Source organism: Pongo pygmaeus, chromosome 9 (assembly GCF_028885625.2).
Source record: "Pongo pygmaeus isolate AG05252 chromosome 9, NHGRI_mPonPyg2-v2.0_pri, whole genome shotgun sequence".
Classification (NCBI taxonomy): domain Eukaryota; kingdom Metazoa; phylum Chordata; class Mammalia; order Primates; family Hominidae; genus Pongo; species Pongo pygmaeus.
In genome coordinates, this window is record NC_072382.2 from 126,148,064 (window position 1) to 126,168,708 (window position 20,645).

Sequence of the window (20,645 nt, forward strand, 5' to 3'; positions counted from 1 at the left end):
TCTCTTTAAGTCCCACCCACCCTGCTGAGTCATTGGCAGAGGGCATCTCAGAGTAAGAATGGACTATGCCTAAACACCATGGTGGATCCAAAGAAGTGCAGCTATAGACTTTCAGTCAGCTATGCACCCCGCTGATGGGTCTCTTCATGGGGAGCTGAGCAGTTCTTCTCTGAGGCTACCACACTCCACCTCCAAAAATATAAATTAAACCCCAAAGCTGTTCAGATTTATAATTGTCATTATTTTTATATGTTGTTAATTATTAATTAAAATAATACATTTATTATTGGTGTAAGAAGCAAGGTACTCCAATTCAACCAGGCACAGTGGCTCACACCTGTAATCCCAGCGCTTTGGGAGGATGAAGCAGGAAGATTGTTTGAGGCCAGGAGTTAAATTTTTTTCTTCAAATATTTAAAACTTAGGGAGGCATGATGGTGTGTGCATGTACTCCCAGCTACACAGGAGGCTGAAGAAGTCCTCTACCTCATGCTATACACAAAACTTAATCTAAAAATGGACCAAAACCATACACACACAAAAAAGCTTAAACTATAGGCTGAAGTGGAAGAATTACTTGAGCCCGGGAGTTGGAGGCTGCAGTAAGCTATGATCGAACCACTGCACTCCTATCTGGGTGACAACCTTTATATAAAATGTGTTTCATGTCTTATTGGTGAGATAAAGTTTAAGTAGGCTCACAGGATATTTGTATAAATATAGTTTATTAACATTAATATACACTCCTTATGATAAACCACATTGGATAAGGAAAATGTTGTATAAAATATTTCTACTAACTTAATGTGCAGTATTTACCTATAAGGAGTAAAAAATAACATTTACAGTAGGAACTACATGCTTTTTTTCAAAATTTTCAGTGCTGTTTTAGACAGTAATAAATGAAGTTTTATAATGTAAACTATAGTCCCCCTTACTGGAATCCTGAGGTGCACATGTATTATTTCTCTAATCATCCTCTGTTAATGCTGCCTTTGGCGATAAAAGGTGGAGATACACATATTCTCTGCTATATCAAATGGACTGGAAAAATAGAGGTTCTCAAAAGCAAACGGCATGTGGTACAAATTTTGCCATTCTCAAAGGGAACAAGAAAAGTCAGAATAATAAAAGGAAAAATGGTGAAAACATAGAACAAAAGGACAAGATCAAGGGGAACTGAATCTGCTTTAAATTACCTGCCATTTGTAATGGATATATTTCATCAAATCCAGCTGCCTATGTCTGTAACAATGTTGATAAAAATAAGAATGCTTCTATCATATTTGGCACTTCTGTGTTTAGGTGAGAAAGCCGTGACTTTGACATTTTTATAATTCATGAAATTTACCACATTTGTCCAATTAAGAATAGCCCAGGAGAGAGGAAAGGTAGAAAATAATAAAGAAAAATATCAGTGCATATGTTCCCTTTACAAATATGCCATGACCTCTTTAGTAATATTGCGAGAAGTGCCAGAGATGCAAAAACAAAAAAAAGACAAGTGATCTCATAAGAGAAATGATAAGACAAGTTTATTAAATCACATTTAACACCATCTGTAGAAGCAACAAGATCTCTTCATGAAAAACATTAATAAAAATTTGAAGTCCTTCAATTGTTTTACATCATTACTGCTTCTAATTAGAATATATTTCTTCTCTGAATTTTAATCAGAGCTTTCCTCAGTGCAACTTTGAGATCCTTGTTCCTCAAACTGTAGATGAGGGGATTGAGCATGGGCACCACATTAGTGTAGAAAACAGAAGAAACTTTTCCTTGCTCCACAGATCCAGAAGAATATTTAAGATACATGAATGCCGCTGACCCAAAAAACAGAGACAGAGCAATGACATGAGAGCTACAAGTACTGAAGGCTTTTGATCTTCCTTGAGTGGATTTGATATGAAGAATGCTAGTGACAATGAAAACATAAGAAATGAGGATGATAAAACTGGGTACCGTGATGTTAAAACCAACAACAATGAGAACAACCACCTCGTTGACATAGGTGCTGGTGCAGGAAAGCTGGAGGAGGGGGAGTATGTCACAAAAGTAATGGTTGATGATATTAGCACTGCAGAAGGTGAGTCTAAGCATGCACCCGGTGTGGGCCGTGGCTCCAGCCAATCCCATTATGTAAGCAGCAAAAGTGAGCATGGAACAGACCTGATGGGACATGGTGACCTTATACAGCAATGGATTACAGATGGCCACATAGCGATCATAGGCCATTGAGGTCAACATGTAGCATTCAGAGATGACAAAAAAGAGAAAGAAAAACAGCTGAGTCATGCACCCAACATAGGAGATAATATTCTTTTTTGATACAAAGTTCATTAGCATTTTGGGAGTGAAAACAGACGAGTAACAGAGATCAATGAAGGAGAGATTGAAGAGGAAATAGTACATTGGTGTGTGGAGGTGAGAATTTTGACCGATAAGAGTGATCAAGCCAAGATTGCCTACCATGGTGACAATGTAGATCACTAGAAACAGGAGAAAGAGGGGTTGCCGGAACTCTGGATGATCTGTTAATCCAGCAAGAATAAACTCAGTCACTAAGGAGTTGTTTGGAGACACCATTTTTTCTCTTCAAAAATCTGGAGGACCAAAGAAAATTCCATTAATAGCAAACACAGCTTTCTTCTTACAAACTCTCATTCACGAGGAGGCAACTCAGGCTGTAGGAATTTGGGTGAGTTCCTCTTTGTTTCATGGGGTCTGAATGTACTGAATGTACTGTCACATCCACTCCTCAACATTTCAGTCACTGTCTTTTGTCTGCACAGACTGAATGTGACAAACAATTGCTCCTTTTCTTACTAGAAGACAGAGAGGTGGAGTAGCTGAGGCACAGGCCTACCTGCTGTTGAGCTTGGGTTATGTGGATGTGTCTCATCTCCCTCGCTTCCATCTGGCCCTTCACTTCCTAGTTTCCTTTTTTTTTTTTTTTTTTTAAGACAGAGTTTCACTCTTGTTGCCTTGGCTGAAGTGCAATGGTGGGATCTCGGCTCACTGCAACCTCTGCCTCCTGGGTTCAAGAGATTCTCCTGTCCAGCCTCCCAAGTAGCTAGGATTACAGGCGCATGCCACCACCCCAGCTAATTTTTGTATTTTTAGTAGAGACAGGGTTTCATCATATTGGTCAGGCTGGTCTCGAACTCCTGACCTCAGATGATCCACCTGCCTCAGCCTCCCAAAGTGCTGGGATTACAGGCGTGAGCCACCGAGCCTGGCCACTTCCTAGTTTCTACTTGTTTCCATTATTCTACTAGACACTTCAGTTTCCTTGTGATGACCACCAGGTAAGGGAGGATTCCTTCAGGGCAGAGACCATACTGATATTCTGTTTCCTAGACAGGGGTCTCCTATAGGGTTTCTAGATACCTTACTATAAGAATCCATGAAGTCACCAGGTGATAACAGAAGACGTTAGTAGTCAAAGCCTTATGATTCACCACATACAAATTACATAAGTGTTTCTACACATTCTCCTCTATTCCATCCTAGCTGGACAGAGGATGAAGAAAGGAAGCTGAATGTGCTTTCACAGGTCTTTGTAAGAGCGCATGAGAGAAACATAATTAATTTGGGTACATTTATATTAGTTGTTAAGTTTGTAAAATTTTACCAGACTGGTATTTTTGTGACCCTTAAACTCTTCTATATGTATAGCACATGTCAATATATTTTTAATAAAGAGACAGATCTCCTTTCCTGGCATTCCTCTGTTCTGGATGTGTCACTTGGAACTGCTATTGCTATCTTGATACCAGGCTGAGAATGAAGCCAACAGAGAGAACATTGTGAGAAAAATGCAAGCCCGAGAGTCAGAGCTCCATACCACTAAGTTTCTTGCTATTGAATAGAATACTTTTCCCCATTTTTCAACAACATCCAGGAGAGAGAAATAGAAACTTGATTAACTCACCTTCCTTCCACTCAGAGAACTCAGTGCTGACCATTGATGTGTTTCACCTCCATTGCCCTGGAGGAAGAAATGGCTGTGAAGGTATCTATGTTGATCAGATGTAGTCAAAGAATCTTCTTCTCCCTTGACTGGCAAAAGCATTGAGCATAGATCTCAGACTCTCAATGTTCTGGGAATCATTTTGTGGTGTAGATCAAACTATTATTTATAAATTTGCCAAGAGTGTTGGAAAACCGCACTTCAAATCAGAGCTACCATGTCATAGAGCACATGGCATTTGCCAAGGCTTATAATTCTTTTGGACCTGGTTACATATCCCGCAGTAAGTCTCTCTCAGGACCTCCCCTACCATGACAAACTCTGCAGGGAAGAAATTGTATGCCTGTGTTTACAGGCTAATTTGTTGTAGTAGATATAAACTTCTCATCAGGGATTATACAATCCACAGGGCATAGGAGAAAGAGCCTCTGGTCTCATGTATAAAGATGTAAATGTAATGATTGTCAGAATTTTTGCTAATTATAATCCTAGGTAGTATATTAGCTTTAACAGGAATGTAAGTATAATTTAGTGAAGTTTATTGTTATGCTCATTTTTAATATTGTGAGTCCTTTTAAATAATCTTTTAAATAATCCATTTTTACTTTTGCATACTTCATAGGCATAAAGAAAAAGGATACTTTTAATTGATTTCAGATTTTTTAATAAAAATTTTGTGTAACATAGAATTATCCTTTATTTCATAAAAATGTATTTACCTTGGGTTGCTCTAACTCAACATGTCTTTGCCTTTCAGGTTAAAATCAAATCCATAAGAAAAATCACTATTCATGGGCCCTCATTTCAAGACAGTGTGACTTTAAGAATTTCCCTGTAGGTAGGAATTTGTGCTTGTGAGAAGGCATCTATTTTTTTACCTTTTTATTTTAAAATTACTAGAATCACAAGAAGTGGCAAAAGTCATACATAGGTTCCCTTGAACTCTTCACCCAGTTTCCTCACATAGTGACATCTTCCACGACTATAGGACAATAGCAAAACCAGGAAATTGACATAGGTTCAATAATGTTAATGAAACTACAGACCTTATTCAGCAGTTTAACATGCTCGTATGTATGTGTGTGTAAATCTATGCAATTCTATCCCATGTACATATTTATGTAACCACCACCTAAGTCAGGATACAGAATTCTCTCTTTTTGTTTTTGAGACTGTGTCCTACTTTGCTGCAATCACAGCTTCCTGCAGCCTCAACCTCCCAGGTTCAATAGATCTTCCCACCTCAGCCTCCCAAGTAGCTGGGACTACAGGCACGTGCCACCACCATTGGATAATTTTTGTATTTTTTATAGAGACAGGATTTCATCATATTGCCCAGGCTGGTCTTGAACTCCTGGGATCAAGTAATCCACCTGCCTTGGCCTCTGAAAGTGGTGGGGCTACAGGAGTGAGCCAGCATACCCAGCCAAAAATATCCATCTTAAAAGAGATGTATAAATTTTTATTTTTTTATTTTTTATTGGTAATTATTGTATGTATTTATGGGATACAGTGTGGTGTTTTGATAAATGTATACATCATGAAATTATTAAATTAAGATCATTAACATACCTAATTTAATTGTAAATCAATTAAATCAACTCACATACTGATTTTCTGTAGTGCAAACACTTAAAATCTACTCCCTTAGCAATTTTGAAATATATATTGCATTATTATTAACTATACTCTCCAGTCAGTGCAATAGATTCCAAAAACATATACCTCCTTTCTAACTAAAACTTTGCACCCTTTGGCCAACATCTCATTCCCCTCACCCCCAGTCTCTGGTAACAACCATTTTGTTCTTTTTCTTTTTATTATACTTATTGATTTAAAAATATTTGAGACCAGATCTCACTCTGTCACCCTGGCTGGAGTACAGTGGCACGATATTGGCTCACAGAAGGCTTGGCCTCCTGGACTCGAGCAATCCTCTCACCTCAGCCTCCTGAGTAGCTGAGAGTACAGGCGCCTGCTACCACACCCAGCTAATCTTTTTTTATTTTTGTAGAGACAGGGTCTCACTGTTTTACAGGCTGGTCTCGAACTCCTGGGCTCAAACAATCCTCCCACCTTGGCCTCCCAAAATGCTGGGATTACAGGTGTGAGCCATCACACCCAGCGTAATTTTAAAATTTCTATAATTTTATAAGATAATATTCCGAAAATATATATATTCATAGTTATTAATGAAAATTTGTACTTTCTTTTGGAACATAAATTCTTTACATCAGGCTTTGTGCTAGAAATAGCTATTTGCAATGCTTTTTCCAGAATTTTTAATGAGTATATCTCTAATTTCTTTTATAGTCACTGTTTTAGTTCACATTGACCTGCTATAAGAGAATACCTAAGACTAGGTAAGACTGGGTAATTTATATAGAATTTTCTTGGCCAAGGATTCTGGAGGTTGGGAAATCCAAGACTGAGGTGTCGGCATCTTGCAAGAGCCTTCTTGCTGTGTTATCACATAGGGGAAATGCAAAGAGACAGAGAGAGAGAGAGAAAGACTGGAGCTGAACTCATCCTTTTGTAGGGAACCTACTCTTGCTATAAAGGCATTAATTCATGAGGGGAGAATCCTCATGGCCTAATCGCCTCTTACAGGTCTCATCGCTTAATACTGCTACAATGGCAATTAAATTTCAAGATGCATTTGGGAGGGGACAAACGATCAAAACACAGCAATCATCATCAATGAGAAATTATATATGAAAAGTGGTAAGAGTTTTCAATAATTTCTACCACCATTTAAAACTTTGCTATTGAAATCAGATTTTAAAAATATAAGAGTTTTTTTCCTTTCATTGGCATATTTAATGTTGAATCAGTTTGGAATCAATTTCACTTTTTTATTTCAAATATTACAAAATAACAAAGAAGCTCTAATTTGCAGAAAGTGTATGCATTGTTAGAGTAACCACATTGCAACCAGCTTAGATGCCACCAAAAGGCTCCATCAGCTGCTGTAAGAGAATATATGGAGGGAAGTATCTGATCTGGGATACTTGGACGAAGTACCTGATCTAGGGCTTCTGCCTGGAGCAGTGGCTATAGGATTTCTGGCCTGGTCTCCCACCACCACAGAAGGCAGCACCTAAGGCTGAGCACTGTGCTTCTTGGGCACCCGAAACATAAGCTTCACCAGCGGCTCCATAGGCCTCTTATCCACAATGGTCTCTGTCCTTCTCTCCATGTGACAGCTGTAGCTGGTGTCCAGGTGGTGAAGTGCCTCTTTGGTCAGGCTGTGAAATAGAACAGTGAGTACCTGACGTGGCCAACTGTTCTTGCAGCTAGGCAAAGCATACCATCAGATACTCTCCACCCTTGCCCTCCTGAGAGCATCTTTTTAGGTTCTGTAGCCTCTGTGCCTTTCACATATATTCTTATAGGGCTTCTACATGAATAAAACTTTCTTCCAATTAAAATTGTATTTATACAGCTGGTACAAAAGAAGGATAACAAAGATGTACGACAGTACCCATATCTTCAAGAAAGTCACCAATTTGCAGATACAATACTTCCAAATATCCAGAAGTTGGTTTTAAAAATGCTTCATATTCTGAAATAGTTCTTCAAATCTCGAATTATATTACTTTTTTAAACCTACATTTGAATGTTTAATCAATTCAGTTTTATGTAAATTATAACTTTAATTTTAAAAATTGAAATTTTTTGCCAGGATGATGAAAAGAAAAGAGTGGACCTGTAAAATAAGTCTGTTGATTGACAGCAGAGCCAGGCATTTTGCTGACTTATCCTCCACCAGGGGGTGCTGGTGACGCGGATATCATATTCAGACTGCAAGGTGCATGCCAAACCTGCAACTCATATTTTACTTTTGTTAAGTACCAAGGATGTAGTCATGGATGCTGCACATCTTTGTTTTGTCTTTCATAAAATGTGAAGTTTTTTAAAGATGTGCTCTTGAGCAAAACTTAGATCAAACCATTTTAAGCTATTTAATCAGGCATCTTAATGGATGTAGGAGAGAAAATGATAGAGGCAGACATGAGGCCTTCAGATTTCTGCATGGTAGAGTAAGAGTTTTAAACAAATCCATTACAATAAGGTAAATTTACCTAATAAATGTATATAAATGACGCTTCATTCTTATAGCAATTTTTTTAGTCAGATGTAAGTAAAGATCTTAACTGGTATAAATGTGTTCTATAGCTGTTCTTACAAAGCAGTGTTTTCAACTTTTTCAAAAGGTAATAGTATCTTCTGACAAAGATAAAAATTGCACACATAGGTAAGCTCATTCTCCAGAATCAGATATATCCTTTAAGGAGCATTTTTCCTTGAACCATTTGAGAAGTACAAATGGACAGAGAAAATTTTTCTTGTGAGTAACCCACAAAACATGAAGATTTTGTAAAGATCCATTTTCTATTATTTGTGTTATAAATAACTCTTATTTTTTTCTGTTTCCAAATATAAAAACATATTATAGTATGTAACAGACTTTTTAAAGTACACGTGCAATTCTAGAGATTGTGCCTTGCTTCACTAAGGAGCCTTGTCCCAAATCTCCACAGCCTCACTATCTCTGGAAATAATCACTGTAATACAAGAATATGATTAAATGTTTCTTTGTAGCAGATCCTGTTTATCCCATTCTAAAATCAGACCTTTCTAAGGCCATGTGCATTTTTCTAGTTTCACATCAACGACTAGTCCATTATCTCTCGGCTACAAGCATCTTGGCTGAGAACATTATTCCCACAATGACCCCACTTCTAGGTTCTTTGACAAAGATGCAAAAGAAATGTAGCTGAGTTGGCCATCCCACAAAGGAGATGATGTTCCTCTCTGAGATAAAGCCCATTGGAATTTTTGTGGTACAGACAAATGAATAGCAGACATCAATGAAGGATAGAGTGAAGAGGAAAAAGTGTGTGGGGGTATGAAGGTGAGAATTTAGGGACATAAAATTATGTTCAAATTCTCCCTACAGGGGCCGCATTAAGAATAAAACACTGGGGCAGCTGGAGTTTGTTAATCTCACAAAGATAAACTCAGTCACTGAAGAATTATTTCCCACTGCCATTCATTTCATGGTATGATCTACAAGAACAGGGGCAGACAGTAACATTAACGACAGATCCTCCCTCTTTGTCCCTAGAGGGAGAGCTGGATCTGCTGGTTTGTCAGCTCAGGGTTGTCTAAAGACATACAGCAAGGTATCCAAGGAGGAAAACTCCCTAAGGAGGTTCCCAAGGCCTGAAATTCCAGATTGTCCTTCCCTCTTCTGTCCATCCCCCAAGTCAGTTTTTGTAGGTCTCTAACCAGAGAAAACTGCATGTAGACCTTCTGCAGTTTCAGCACTTCCTCCCTCCAACCAGGGCTGTCTCCAGAGTATTCCCCTAGAATCTTTGATTTATGGGTTTGGAAGGAAATCGGCAAGACAAAGATGATTTAGACATTCGTCGTTGTTTTTCCTAGAGACCCTACCAATGCTCGACCTCGAGGGCCCTCCTTTCCCATTGTCTTGAAGGGGGCAAATCTGATGATGCAGCAGGCAAGAGCCATCAGCACAGTCTTCAGTCTCTGACAAGCTATAAGAGTTCTTTGGAGAATTTTCCATGACTTCTATTTGAAAACTTGCCCAGAAGGCCGTCTTCACAAGCAAGCAGTAAAACAACTTTTGAAGCCTAACTGGCTTGAATGGAAATTTGTTTCATGCCCTACAGCTCTGGAGAAAGTGATTCAAAGCCCAGAGAATGATTCTTTCCATTGCAATTTCCTCTAAAGTTGGATGAGCCTCTTAAAGGTTTATATTACTGAGCCTGTGTGCACATTCTGTGTCACAGACCTACCCTTGGATCCTTCCGTACTCAGCGTTCTTACTTAGTTTATAATTTCATGTCAGGAAATCCAATCTCCAATGCAGAAGAGTGAATGCTCCCTTTGTCACTTCCTTCATTTTCCCCTGGAGTCTATGCACAGTGCTACGAAAGGAAAGTCCAGGGATACAGTCACTTGCCATTTCTACTTTCCTACATACCTTTGGATTGTGTTAGTAAAATCGTAGATTATAGCTTTGACACCATATGTGATTGTGGATTTCTCCTCTATAAAGGTATTTGTAGCAAAGTAGCTAAGTATTTGTAGCTACTTTGTAGCTAAGTCAGACTGCCTCAATTTAAATCTAGACTATTTCTGCACTTCCTAACTGTGAGATTTTTAGATGTTATGTAACTTCTTTGACCCTTGTTTCCTTCTCTGTAAAATGAGAATAGTAATTGATTGCCGTGGGGGTTAAATGATTTAGTACATGGAAAGTATTAGAACACTGCCTGGAATATGGAAAGAGTCTGGTAAGTGTTTGTTCTCCTTCTCCTCATTCATATTCACCTATATATATAAAACGTGAACCTTTTCCCTGCCTGCTCCCTGAACACTTTCATTTTATGTGTATTTATGTTCCCCAAGTTCAAAGTGTCCCAAACTACAGTCAGCATTTTCTTATGATTTCCAGAACCACTCCTTCTCTGTTCATTATTGTCTAAATTATTTTCATGACCACCCAGGTTACTAAATTTAAGCATCTGCTCCTCACTCATCTTCTTCATCCAGTCTCCATGTCCCAGAGAAGCTATTTCTTTGAAATTTTGCTCTGGTCTTTCCTCTCTGATACATTGCTTTCATAAGTCTCTCTTCACCTCCTGATTGGATTACACTTGATTTTCTAATGTGGGTTCTTATGGAATAAAATAATTTGTTCTCTGTAACCTCCTTCTCACCACACACACACACAATCTTATCCTTGCAATATGGCTTATAATTATAAATTTGGTTAGATAAATATTCAGTAGTTGCATTATTAACACAATTTTAAACACTATTTACAGATAATAGATCAGATACCAGAATCATTTTTATTTTATTCCTTTTTCATTTTCCATGAAGCAACTGTTTTTGGGGGCTCTCATTTGCTTTGATAGTCTATGATTTCCTTGAATTATCCTCATGACTTCTACTCCATTTGTATATATCTTTTCTCACCATATACAGTTGTAGCCATATGATGTTAGCGGGTATTTCAAAAATTTCATCTTCTCAAAAATGTCATCCTAAGAAACTTGTGATCTACTACAATGTTAATGGGATGTCCTCTAGCTTTGTTGAAAATCTAACATTTTGAGATCTCTTGTCGCCATCTTTCTGGGAATTCTCTTCACCTCATACCTGTGTTAGGTAACCTGTTTTCTAGATTCTATGTTTTCCTGTTTCTTCATTTCTCTCTCCATTTTTAAAGTGAACTTCATTTTTTAGAATAGTTTTAGATTTATAGAAAAATTGAGAACGTAGTACAGAGAATTCTCATATACCCCACTCTCAGGTCCCCTAATATTAAATCTTACCTCAGTATGGTACACTTGTTACAATTAATAAACCAGTGTTGTTACATTATCATTAACTAAAGTCTGTATTTATATAGCCTCAGTGTTCACCTAATGTCATTTTTCTGTGCCAGGTCATCCAGGTTACCCCATTACATTTAATTTTCAATTCTCCTTACATTCCTCTCAACTGTAATAGTTTTCTTCCTCATTTTGATTGAAAATTTTTCTATTAATTTCCAGAGAAAATGTACATGGAATACAAATTTTATAGAAATTGCCTGTCTGAAATTGCCTCTTTTTTTGCCTTCTTCTTTGATTGGCAGTGGTAGGGTTTAACTTCCAGTTTAAAAGTTAATTTAAACTTCCAGTTTAAAAGTTAATTTAAACTTCCAGTTTAAAAGTTAATTTAAACTTCCAGTTTAAAAGTTAACTTAAACTTCCAGTTTAAAAGTTAATTTAAACTTCCAGTTTAAAAGTTAATTTAAACTTCCAGTTTAAAAGTTAATTTAAACTTCCAGTTTAAAAGTTAATTTAAACTTCCAGTTTAAAAGTTAATTTAAACTTCCAGTTTAAAAGTTAATTTAAACTTCCAGTTTAAAAGTTAATTTAAACTTCCAGTTTAAAAGTTAATTTAAACTTCCAGTTTAAAAGTTAATTTAAACTTCCAGTTTAAAAGTTAATTTAAACTTCCAGTTTAAAAGTTAATTTAAACTTCCAGTTTAAAAGTTAATTTAAACTTCCAGTTTAAAAGTTAATTTAAACTTCCAGTTTAAAACTTAATTTTTCTGAGAATTTTGAACATATTGATACAATATGTGTACTGGAATTGCATTAAATCTATAGATCTAATAAATGGACATGTTAATAACATTGTATCTTCCATTCCATGAATATCATGTATCTTGCATTTATTTATATTATTTTTTCTTTCTCAGAGCAAGGTTTTAAAGTTTTCAATTTAGACATTTGCACGTCTTTCATTAAATTTATTCCTAAGTTAGTTTGGGGTGCTATTATAAATGATGCATTAATGTAACTTTCCAAATTTTTGTGGCTATTACATAGAAACACAATTGATTTATGTTTAATGACCTTGTATCTTGAGACCTAGATTCGTTTTTTAGCTCTAGTATTTTTGTTCTGTAATTTTTAAAAGAATTTTCTACATAAGCAATTATTTTTGGTGAACAGTGCTTATTTGTCTTCTTCCTTTTCAATACGTCGGCATTTTATTTCATTTTTCTGTCATACTTCAACAAGCTAGGCTCTTCACCAAACATAGAGGAGAGAGAATAATCTTAGTTTGTTTCCAGTCTTTTGGGGAAAGTACTTAGTCTTCAACCATTAACTATGATGTAAGATGTAGTTTTTTAATAAGTTTCTTTTGCTAAATTGAGAACATTCTCTGCTGTCCTATTTTTCTGAAAGTTTTCTTGTAAGTGGCTCTTCCCATGGCTGAGAGTAATAAAGGTGGAGACACATGTTCATAAGGAGCACAATGGGGTCTTATTGTCTATAGGTGGAGAAATCTGTCTCAGAAAAAGCCACATAGAACCAAGCACATCAGAAAAATTGAAAATGAGGCACAATCCCTGTGACCCCTTGGATCCAGGCAACTCTGAAGCAAAATGTGTCCCTAGGAGGCAGGACTCGACTCCATCTACTATTTTAGGGAGCTGCCCTTCATAGAGATTGAAGACTGGCTGAAGCAGGAAAGAGGCACCGAAGGCACCTCCCCATAAGACATGTCCACCAGTGTCATGAAAATTTACCATTACCATGGCAACACTCAATGTCACCACCCCTTTTCTAGAAATTTCTGAATAACTTGTGTCTTAATTTGCATGCAATTAAAACTAGGTATAAATAGGACTGCAGAACAACCTCTGAGCTGCTGCACAGTGCACACTGCCTCTGAGAGGAGCAGTACCTCTGCTGCTGCCATACATTGCCACTTCAATAGAAGCTGCTGTCTATTACCACTGGCTCATCTTGGAATTCTTTTCTGAGCGAAGCCAAGAATTCTCCCAGGTTAAGCCCCAATGTGGGGGCTCGCCTGCCCTGCATTACTTGGACTTTCCCATTAAATGAACTTTTTTGTTTAAACTGGTTTGGCTCAGGTTTGTTAAATCTGAATTACCGAAAGTAATTACTGAAAAGCAATCACTTAGAATGAAAAGGCTCTTAATATATTGCACTATTGTACCTTGTACAAATTTCTGTGGCAGCGCTTACTTCCATTTTTATGTATAGCATAAAAATTTCTGTTACAGAAATAAATTTTACATTAAGGAAGATCTGTGTTTGAATCCTAGCTCTGCCATTAGTTTTTGTGACTTGGGCAAAAGCATTTAAACTAAGCCTTGGTTTATTCCTGTGTAAAACAGAGATACTTGTGTAGAGATTTTAAAAGGTAAGTTAATAAAAGAGCTTAGCATTGTTAACACCAGTTACCCATTAGTTGTGCAATTCTCAGTTTCTTCTGTTGATTCTTCAATTAGACCAAAGGGCAGATCTGTATCTTATCTCTTTTTGTGTTCAGAGAATCTTGATACTTAAATCCTCTACAGATGTTTATTTGATGAAATGAATAAGTAAAAGTTCCAAAATAATCAGATAACTTACTTGTGGAGTTTAGATCTCAAGGATCCTTTATCTAAGCAAAGGTATATCAGCTCAGGAGAGGAGTGTTTTTGCCAATAGACAGAATTGTGCAGGCTTTGTGTGCTCACAGACATCACCTTAGAAACTTAGCCAGAGGACTTTGGGTTAGAGAAATACAGTTGAACTCATCCATTTTAACCACTGCTACTTTCTGAAAGCCCACTAAAATGTTAATGAAGGCATTAAAAGGCAGAAGAATAAGCATGTTTCATTAACTCACTGGGACAAGAACACAGTTGAAAGACAGCAGGAAAAAAAAATCAGAAAGCTGGAAGGCACAGTGATAATCAGTAACTGACTCAGTGGTCCCCAGAAAGCTGAATTCAGAGCTCCGTAGTGGAAGCAAATATCCAGATTACGCCATAGCACGTCTCACATGCTCAGTAATGTGGTGGCACAGCTCACCTCTGAAAGTAGGGGTGATGGTGAGCATAAAAACAGGAGGGCGGCTTGAAAGTCTGTTACAGAAGTAGGCAGATCCCCAGATTCTCTCTTCTACTTGGTGCATCCAGAAGAGTGATCCTCCTACACCCCAGCAGAAGACTGGAGGTTTATTCTGTAGAGATGAAAAATGAAACATCTCTAGAATAGAAGGCACTTGAGTGTGGAGAAGTACTATACTAAAACTGAGGGAAATAATTGGCAGTTCACATACTGAATGTTACTGTATCATTGAAATATGAGTATAAAATAAAGACACTTTCCGACATGCCAGGTGTGGTCAAGACATACAAAGTATGGACAGGCTAGATGTCCCACAAACTCATTTTATCTTCTTCCTGATCATAAAACTGGAATACTTTTCGCAGAGTCCCTTTTGTTTAAGCACAGCCGTAACTGAGTTCTAGCCATGGAGGATAAGCAAAAGTTAAGTGTGTCAGTTCCAAACCCACAAAAACTTCACTTCCATCATCTCTCATGATGCTCCCTCTTTGGCCACACTGATGGAGAAGAGCATGTGTTAGAGATGACATAGCAACATGAGAAAAGGGTCTTGGGTCTAAGTTTATTACTTTATGGAGCTGCCCTCCATTTAGGAAAACTTATTTTAAACTTATATGAGTAACATGGAAACTTTTATTATATTTAAGTTGTGTATATTTGCTTTCGAACACCAAGTTTTGTAAGTGTGGAAAGATGATTTAAACAACAGAGGGAGAGTATTAAGATGAATTTATTATAAGTACATGGAAAATTGAATGAAAAACCAAAACCATTATTTATTCTAGAAAGAACAAAGGTAGTGAAAGAAAAATGATCATAGCACATTACAGTACTTATATAAGCAAAGTATTTACATTCTTATAGTTATGTAAACACTGAATATGAATCCAACTACAAAAAATAAACTGTACTGGGAAGATAAAGAGAATAGAAAGTATATTTGTGTTGACGGGAGGTAAAAAATGAAGTTAATTCTGATATCCTAAACTGAAAGCCAGTTGACTTTTTATTTAGGCCTAACACTGAAAAATCAAGAAGCAACTGCATATATTTAGTGATAGGGTGATCAAGACCAGAAAAAAAAACAAAGCCAAGATCTGTTTTTAACAGGACCATAGAAAATGATAAATAAGATTGAATTCTTGCCCCTAGCTTCATTTCATTAGTTTCATTTCTTATGCCCTGATCCTTTTCAATATCCTCCACATCTCATCAGCTGAAAGTCTTCAGCACCTGTAGTTCCCACATAGTAATTTTTGGTGTTGTCTATGATTCTACATTATTCACACATCTCAAAACCTTTCCTGCTGATTCTTTGAACCAGAGGAAATTTTTTACTCTGGTTTTTTAAATCTCTTGCTATCATGAACATGTTCTCATATCAGTAGATATTTTTCTTGAGGAAAGCACTGTTTAGGATGCCACATGTTCTCTTTTCTGTCTTAGGCTTTTCACTGCTGTTTCTTCCTTGGATGCTGTTTCCCCTGGAGAGCTTTCTTTTACCACATTCTCTTATCACCACCACCACCTCTGCCTAAATTTAGCTCCATATATATATATTTGGAATTAATATCATATTCTATAAGGAAAATACAGCTTCTTAGTATTGCGGGTTTTTTTTAAATGATTTAAGTCCATAATGCAACGATATGGTTCAAAATTCAAAAGATTCAAAAAGGATATGCAGAGGAAAGTCTCCTTTATACGCCTGTCTCTCAGCCATCTAGTTGTCCTCCCTGGAGGCAACCAGTGCTACCAGTTACTATCAATGCTATCAGTGATATTTTATTCATATACAGTCCTATGTTGCTTAGAGACTAGAACTGCGTTCTGAGAAATGTGTTGTTAGGTGATTTTGTGGTTATGCAAACATCACAGAGTGAATTTACACAAACCTAAATAATACAGCCTTCCACACACCTAGGCTACATGGTACAGCCTCTTACTCCTAGGCTACAAACTCCTACAGCATGTGACTGTACTTTGTACTGCAGGCAATTGTAACACAATGGTAAGTATTGCTGTATCTAAACATATCCAATCATAGAAAATGTACAGTAAAAATATGGTGTAAAAGATTTAAAATGGTACACTTGTATAGGGTACTTACCATGAATGGAGCTTGTGGGACTGGAAGTTGCTCTGGGTGAGTCAGTGAGTGAGTGGCGGGTGAACGTGGAGGTCTAGTACATTACTGTACACTACTGTAGACTTTATAAACACTTCACACTTAGGCTACACTAAATTTATCTTAAAATATTTTTCTTTCTTCAATAATAAATTAACTTTAGGTTACTGTAACATTTTTACTTTATAAATGCTTTTGTTAGAAACTAAGACACAAATGCACATGTTAACCTAAGCTTACACAGGGTCAGGATCATCAATATCACTGTTCTCCACCTCCACATCTTGTTTCATTGAATGGTTTTCAGGGACAATAACATATGGAGCTGTCATCTCCTATGGTAACAATGCCCTCTTTTGGAATCCCTCCTGAAGAACCTGCCCAAGGTTGTTTTGCAGTTAATTATTTTTTAATAAGTAGAAAAAGTACACTCCAAAATAATGATAAAAGAGTATAGTAAGCTTAATACATAAACCAGTAACAGTCATTCATTAGTAAGTATTATGTACTGTACATAATAATATGTGCTATCCTTTGATATGACTGGCAGCACAGTAGGTTTGTTTACACCAGGATCACTGCAAATATGTGGGTAATGCATTGTGCTGTCTTTACCTTTTGATGACTATGACATTGCTACGGGATAGGAGTTTTTCAGCTCCATTATAATCTTATGGGACTACCATCATATGTGCAATCTGTCATCAACCAAAACATCATTATGCAGTGCATAACTGCATAATGAAATTCACATGCATTATCCCACAAATTTTACACAAATAGTAGTATACTGTATGCACTGTTTTTCAACTTGCTTTTTATTTCCTATCTATCACTTCTTGAGAAACAACTGAAGAATGAGTAAGACTTAGGACCCAGAAAGAGTAGATTCAGAAGAGTAGTAAAGAGGAGTCCCAGATATCTGTGCAGTCATCATATGGACCAATCAGGCTAGACTGGAACAGTGGTGTAAGAGAGATTTTTCTACTTAACAATACCTTTTGGAGATTATTTCATACATAAAGGTAGTCTTCATTTTTTATACACCTAGATAGCAGTTTTTGTACAGATATCTGCAAATCTATTTGATCTGTCCCTCTTTGATGAATAAGTAGGTTAATCTCAGTCCTTTGTTATTATTTTTTAATGTAATAAGTAAACCAATATATAAATCATTAGGCATATGTATACGGTTTCCTCTCTGTCCAAATCCATACGCCTATTCTTTTTCTTTTCCTTTATGGTTTGACTCTGGGAATATACTTTTCTTTATGATGCTGGAGCTGAGCCTCTGGAGATTAGATTTCTACTTTGCCAGACAGCTTAGTATTCAGTTCCAACCAATACTCAGTGCTTCCACCAGAAATAAAAAGCACCTAGAAATATGAAAACGAATGAAATATCAGTTAGGGAGAAATGACCTGAATCCTTGATATGATTTAATCACATGCAATGAAAGACAGCAAGAACAACACCTCCAAATGTTATAGTTGATATTATGTAAATAAGCCATAAGTTATAACCAGAGTTAAAAATGTCAGTCAACTGTATGAGCTTGTGTCTTTTGGGTGAAATCCTCCATTCAGTGTCATGTTGGAGGGACTCAATGCCCATCTTCCCACTGCAGAAACCATGTAGGAGAGAAAGTCCCTCCCCATACCACCTGGCAGCCAGAAAACAGGCACCTTGACCTAGGTCAGCAGTATCTAGATGCATGCTCCCACCTGAGAAATTAATCTACAATGATGCAAACAAATGGAACCATTGGGAACCATTTGCATGGCTTCAGCAGGATCCAGAGATAGTGTGAGCTGTATGGAGCAGGAGTGTGGCATTTTGGCCAGACTGTTCTTGCTGAAATATGTCCTGGTCTTGGCCTCTTGGGTTGTCTTGTTTCTTACAATTCTGCAAGTATGGTTTTACAACCCACTCCAAATTACTTTGCATCCCCAATATTCTTTCTGTCAACTCCTAGGGTTGCTTTCTGTTACTTGTCAGAATAAACTTGGATGCTCTGTGAGAACTGGGAAGATGGCCGCACTGTTCAATGCGATATCCCCAGTGCCAAATGCAGGGCCTAGTACATTGTTGGTGCTCACTTCAGCAATGTTTTTTCACACAGATAAATGAAAAGAAAGAAAAGGAATAAAATCGCTCACCATCCAAGAAGCGGCAGATTAGCATGGGAAGTGGGAAATGAGGGGCCAAAAAGGTGGAATTCTGTGTCAGGAGCTGGTAACAGAGCTTTGGGGAATGTGTCCGTATTCCCACGTACTGTTCTTGAGCCCAGGAGAGAGAGGGCAGCAGGCTGAGCTGTCAGAAACACCAGGGAATGAGCATTGAGCCCCTTTCTCCCCTCTCCCCCTTCAGAGCAGTCTACATCCTCTGACTGGGGGAAGGAGGAGGCTGCAGGAGAAAAGTCAGTGGATGCCTGGAAGACTAGGGCACTGCCGGTGAGGCAACTGGTTCCTGAGCACAATCAGATGTTTTTGGAGACTCGGAAATTCTTAAAGGGACGCCAGAGGAGTTGGATTCCTGCATTACTTAGTGGGAGCACAGGTAGATGAAAATTATCTATTTTAATGAATCGTCTGTGGTTTTAATATCTTGGGATTAGAGGTTAAACACTCCTGCAAACACTAGTGCAAACACTCCTGTGCCTGGTGAAATATATCTTAAAACATCTCTGTCAGATGATCATTTAGCTTTTGCCTGGATATTTCTAGTCATGATAACTCGAAGGAAGTGTCATTGCCAATCCTTAGATTATAAATATCATAGATCGGACAAAGATACCTTTCCTAGACTCTATCAACTCATCAATGACTTATAAAACCCACTAAACCATTCAAAATGTTGAAAATCAGTAAAACAGCAATTGCTTTTAATTCACAAAATCCTTGTATTCCTGTGGGAGATAAGGATCATAATTTAAAAGTGCATGACAGTCTTCTTGCCACCAAGAAATTAATTATTATGGAGAGACAAGTTTTCTAATCATATTGTTATTAGAAGAGCAGTGCATACAGTATGTTGAAAACACCTATACTTGTCTTACAAAAAGTTATGTGTTTTATAATGCTTATAAAATTGTAATGTGCTTTTTAAAATATACTTTTTTTAAATGCCTGTCCAGTACAAGAAAGAAAACACAACCGGAGGAAAAAAAATTGATACCGAACCAGGCAATTCACTGAAGTAGCCACTAGGTTGTACTGGTGATTCAGTAACATTGCTTAAACCAAAAAAAAAAAAAAAAAAAAAAAAAAATTTTTGAGATTTCTCGGGCCCCTAACATGTATAGCCATGGATTTTACATAACTCCTTACATGAAAATTTAAACTCCTTGTTAAAACATAAACTTTTTTAAAAAGCTGTCCATTACATGAACAGACACTTCTCAAAAGAAGACATTTATGCAGCCAAAAGACACATGAAAAAATGCTCACCATCACTGGCCATCAGAGAAATGCAAATCAAAACCACAATGAGATACCATCTCACACCAGTTAGAATGGCAATCATTAAAAAGTCAGGAAACAACAGGTGCTGGAGAGGATGTGGAGAAATAGGAACACTTTTACACTGTTGGTGGGACTGTAAACTAGTTCAACCCTTGTGGAAGTCAGTGTGGCGATTCCTCAGGGATCTAGAACTAGAAATTCCATTCGACCCAGCCATCCCATTACTGGGTATATACCCAAAGGACTATAAATCATGCTGCTATAAAGACACATGCACACGTATGTTTATTGCGGCATTATTCACAATAGCAAAGACTTGGAACCAACCCAAATGTCCAACAATGATAGACTGGATTGAGAAAATGTGGCACATCTACACCATGGAATACTATGCAGCCATAAGAAATGATGAGTTCATGTCCTTTGTAGGGACATGGATGAAATTGGAAATCATCATTCTCAGTAAACTATCGCAAGAACAAAAAACCAAACACCGCATATTCTCACTCATAGGTGGGAATTGAACAATGAGAACACATGGACACAGGAAGGGGAACATCACACTTCAGGGACTGTTGTGGGTTGGGGGGAGGGGGGAGGGATAACATTGGGAGATA

At 37.4% G+C, this 20,645-nt stretch overlaps 1 protein-coding gene across 2 annotated transcripts; it reads right to left on the reverse strand.

Annotated features, from left to right (window-relative positions):
- Positions 1-778: 778 nt before the first annotated feature.
- Positions 779-13,996, reverse strand: LOC129009031 (olfactory receptor 8B2). Of its 2 annotated transcripts, none has more exons than XM_054441711.1 (3): positions 13,954-13,996; positions 3,935-4,062; positions 779-2,603 (listed from the first exon to the last, which is right to left on the reverse strand). In XM_054441711.1, the coding sequence occupies exon 3, from the start codon at positions 2,584-2,586 to the stop codon at positions 1,645-1,647; it is 942 nt and encodes a 313-aa protein (XP_054297686.1). In that variant the 5' UTR covers positions 2,587-2,603; positions 3,935-4,062; positions 13,954-13,996; the 3' UTR covers positions 779-1,644. The 2 variants fall into 2 exon arrangements, with proteins under 2 accessions (XP_054297686.1, XP_054297687.1); XM_054441712.1 differs by lacking the exon at positions 13,954-13,996 and adding an exon at positions 6,998-7,056.
- Between the last annotated feature and the right edge of the window lie 6,649 nt (positions 13,997-20,645).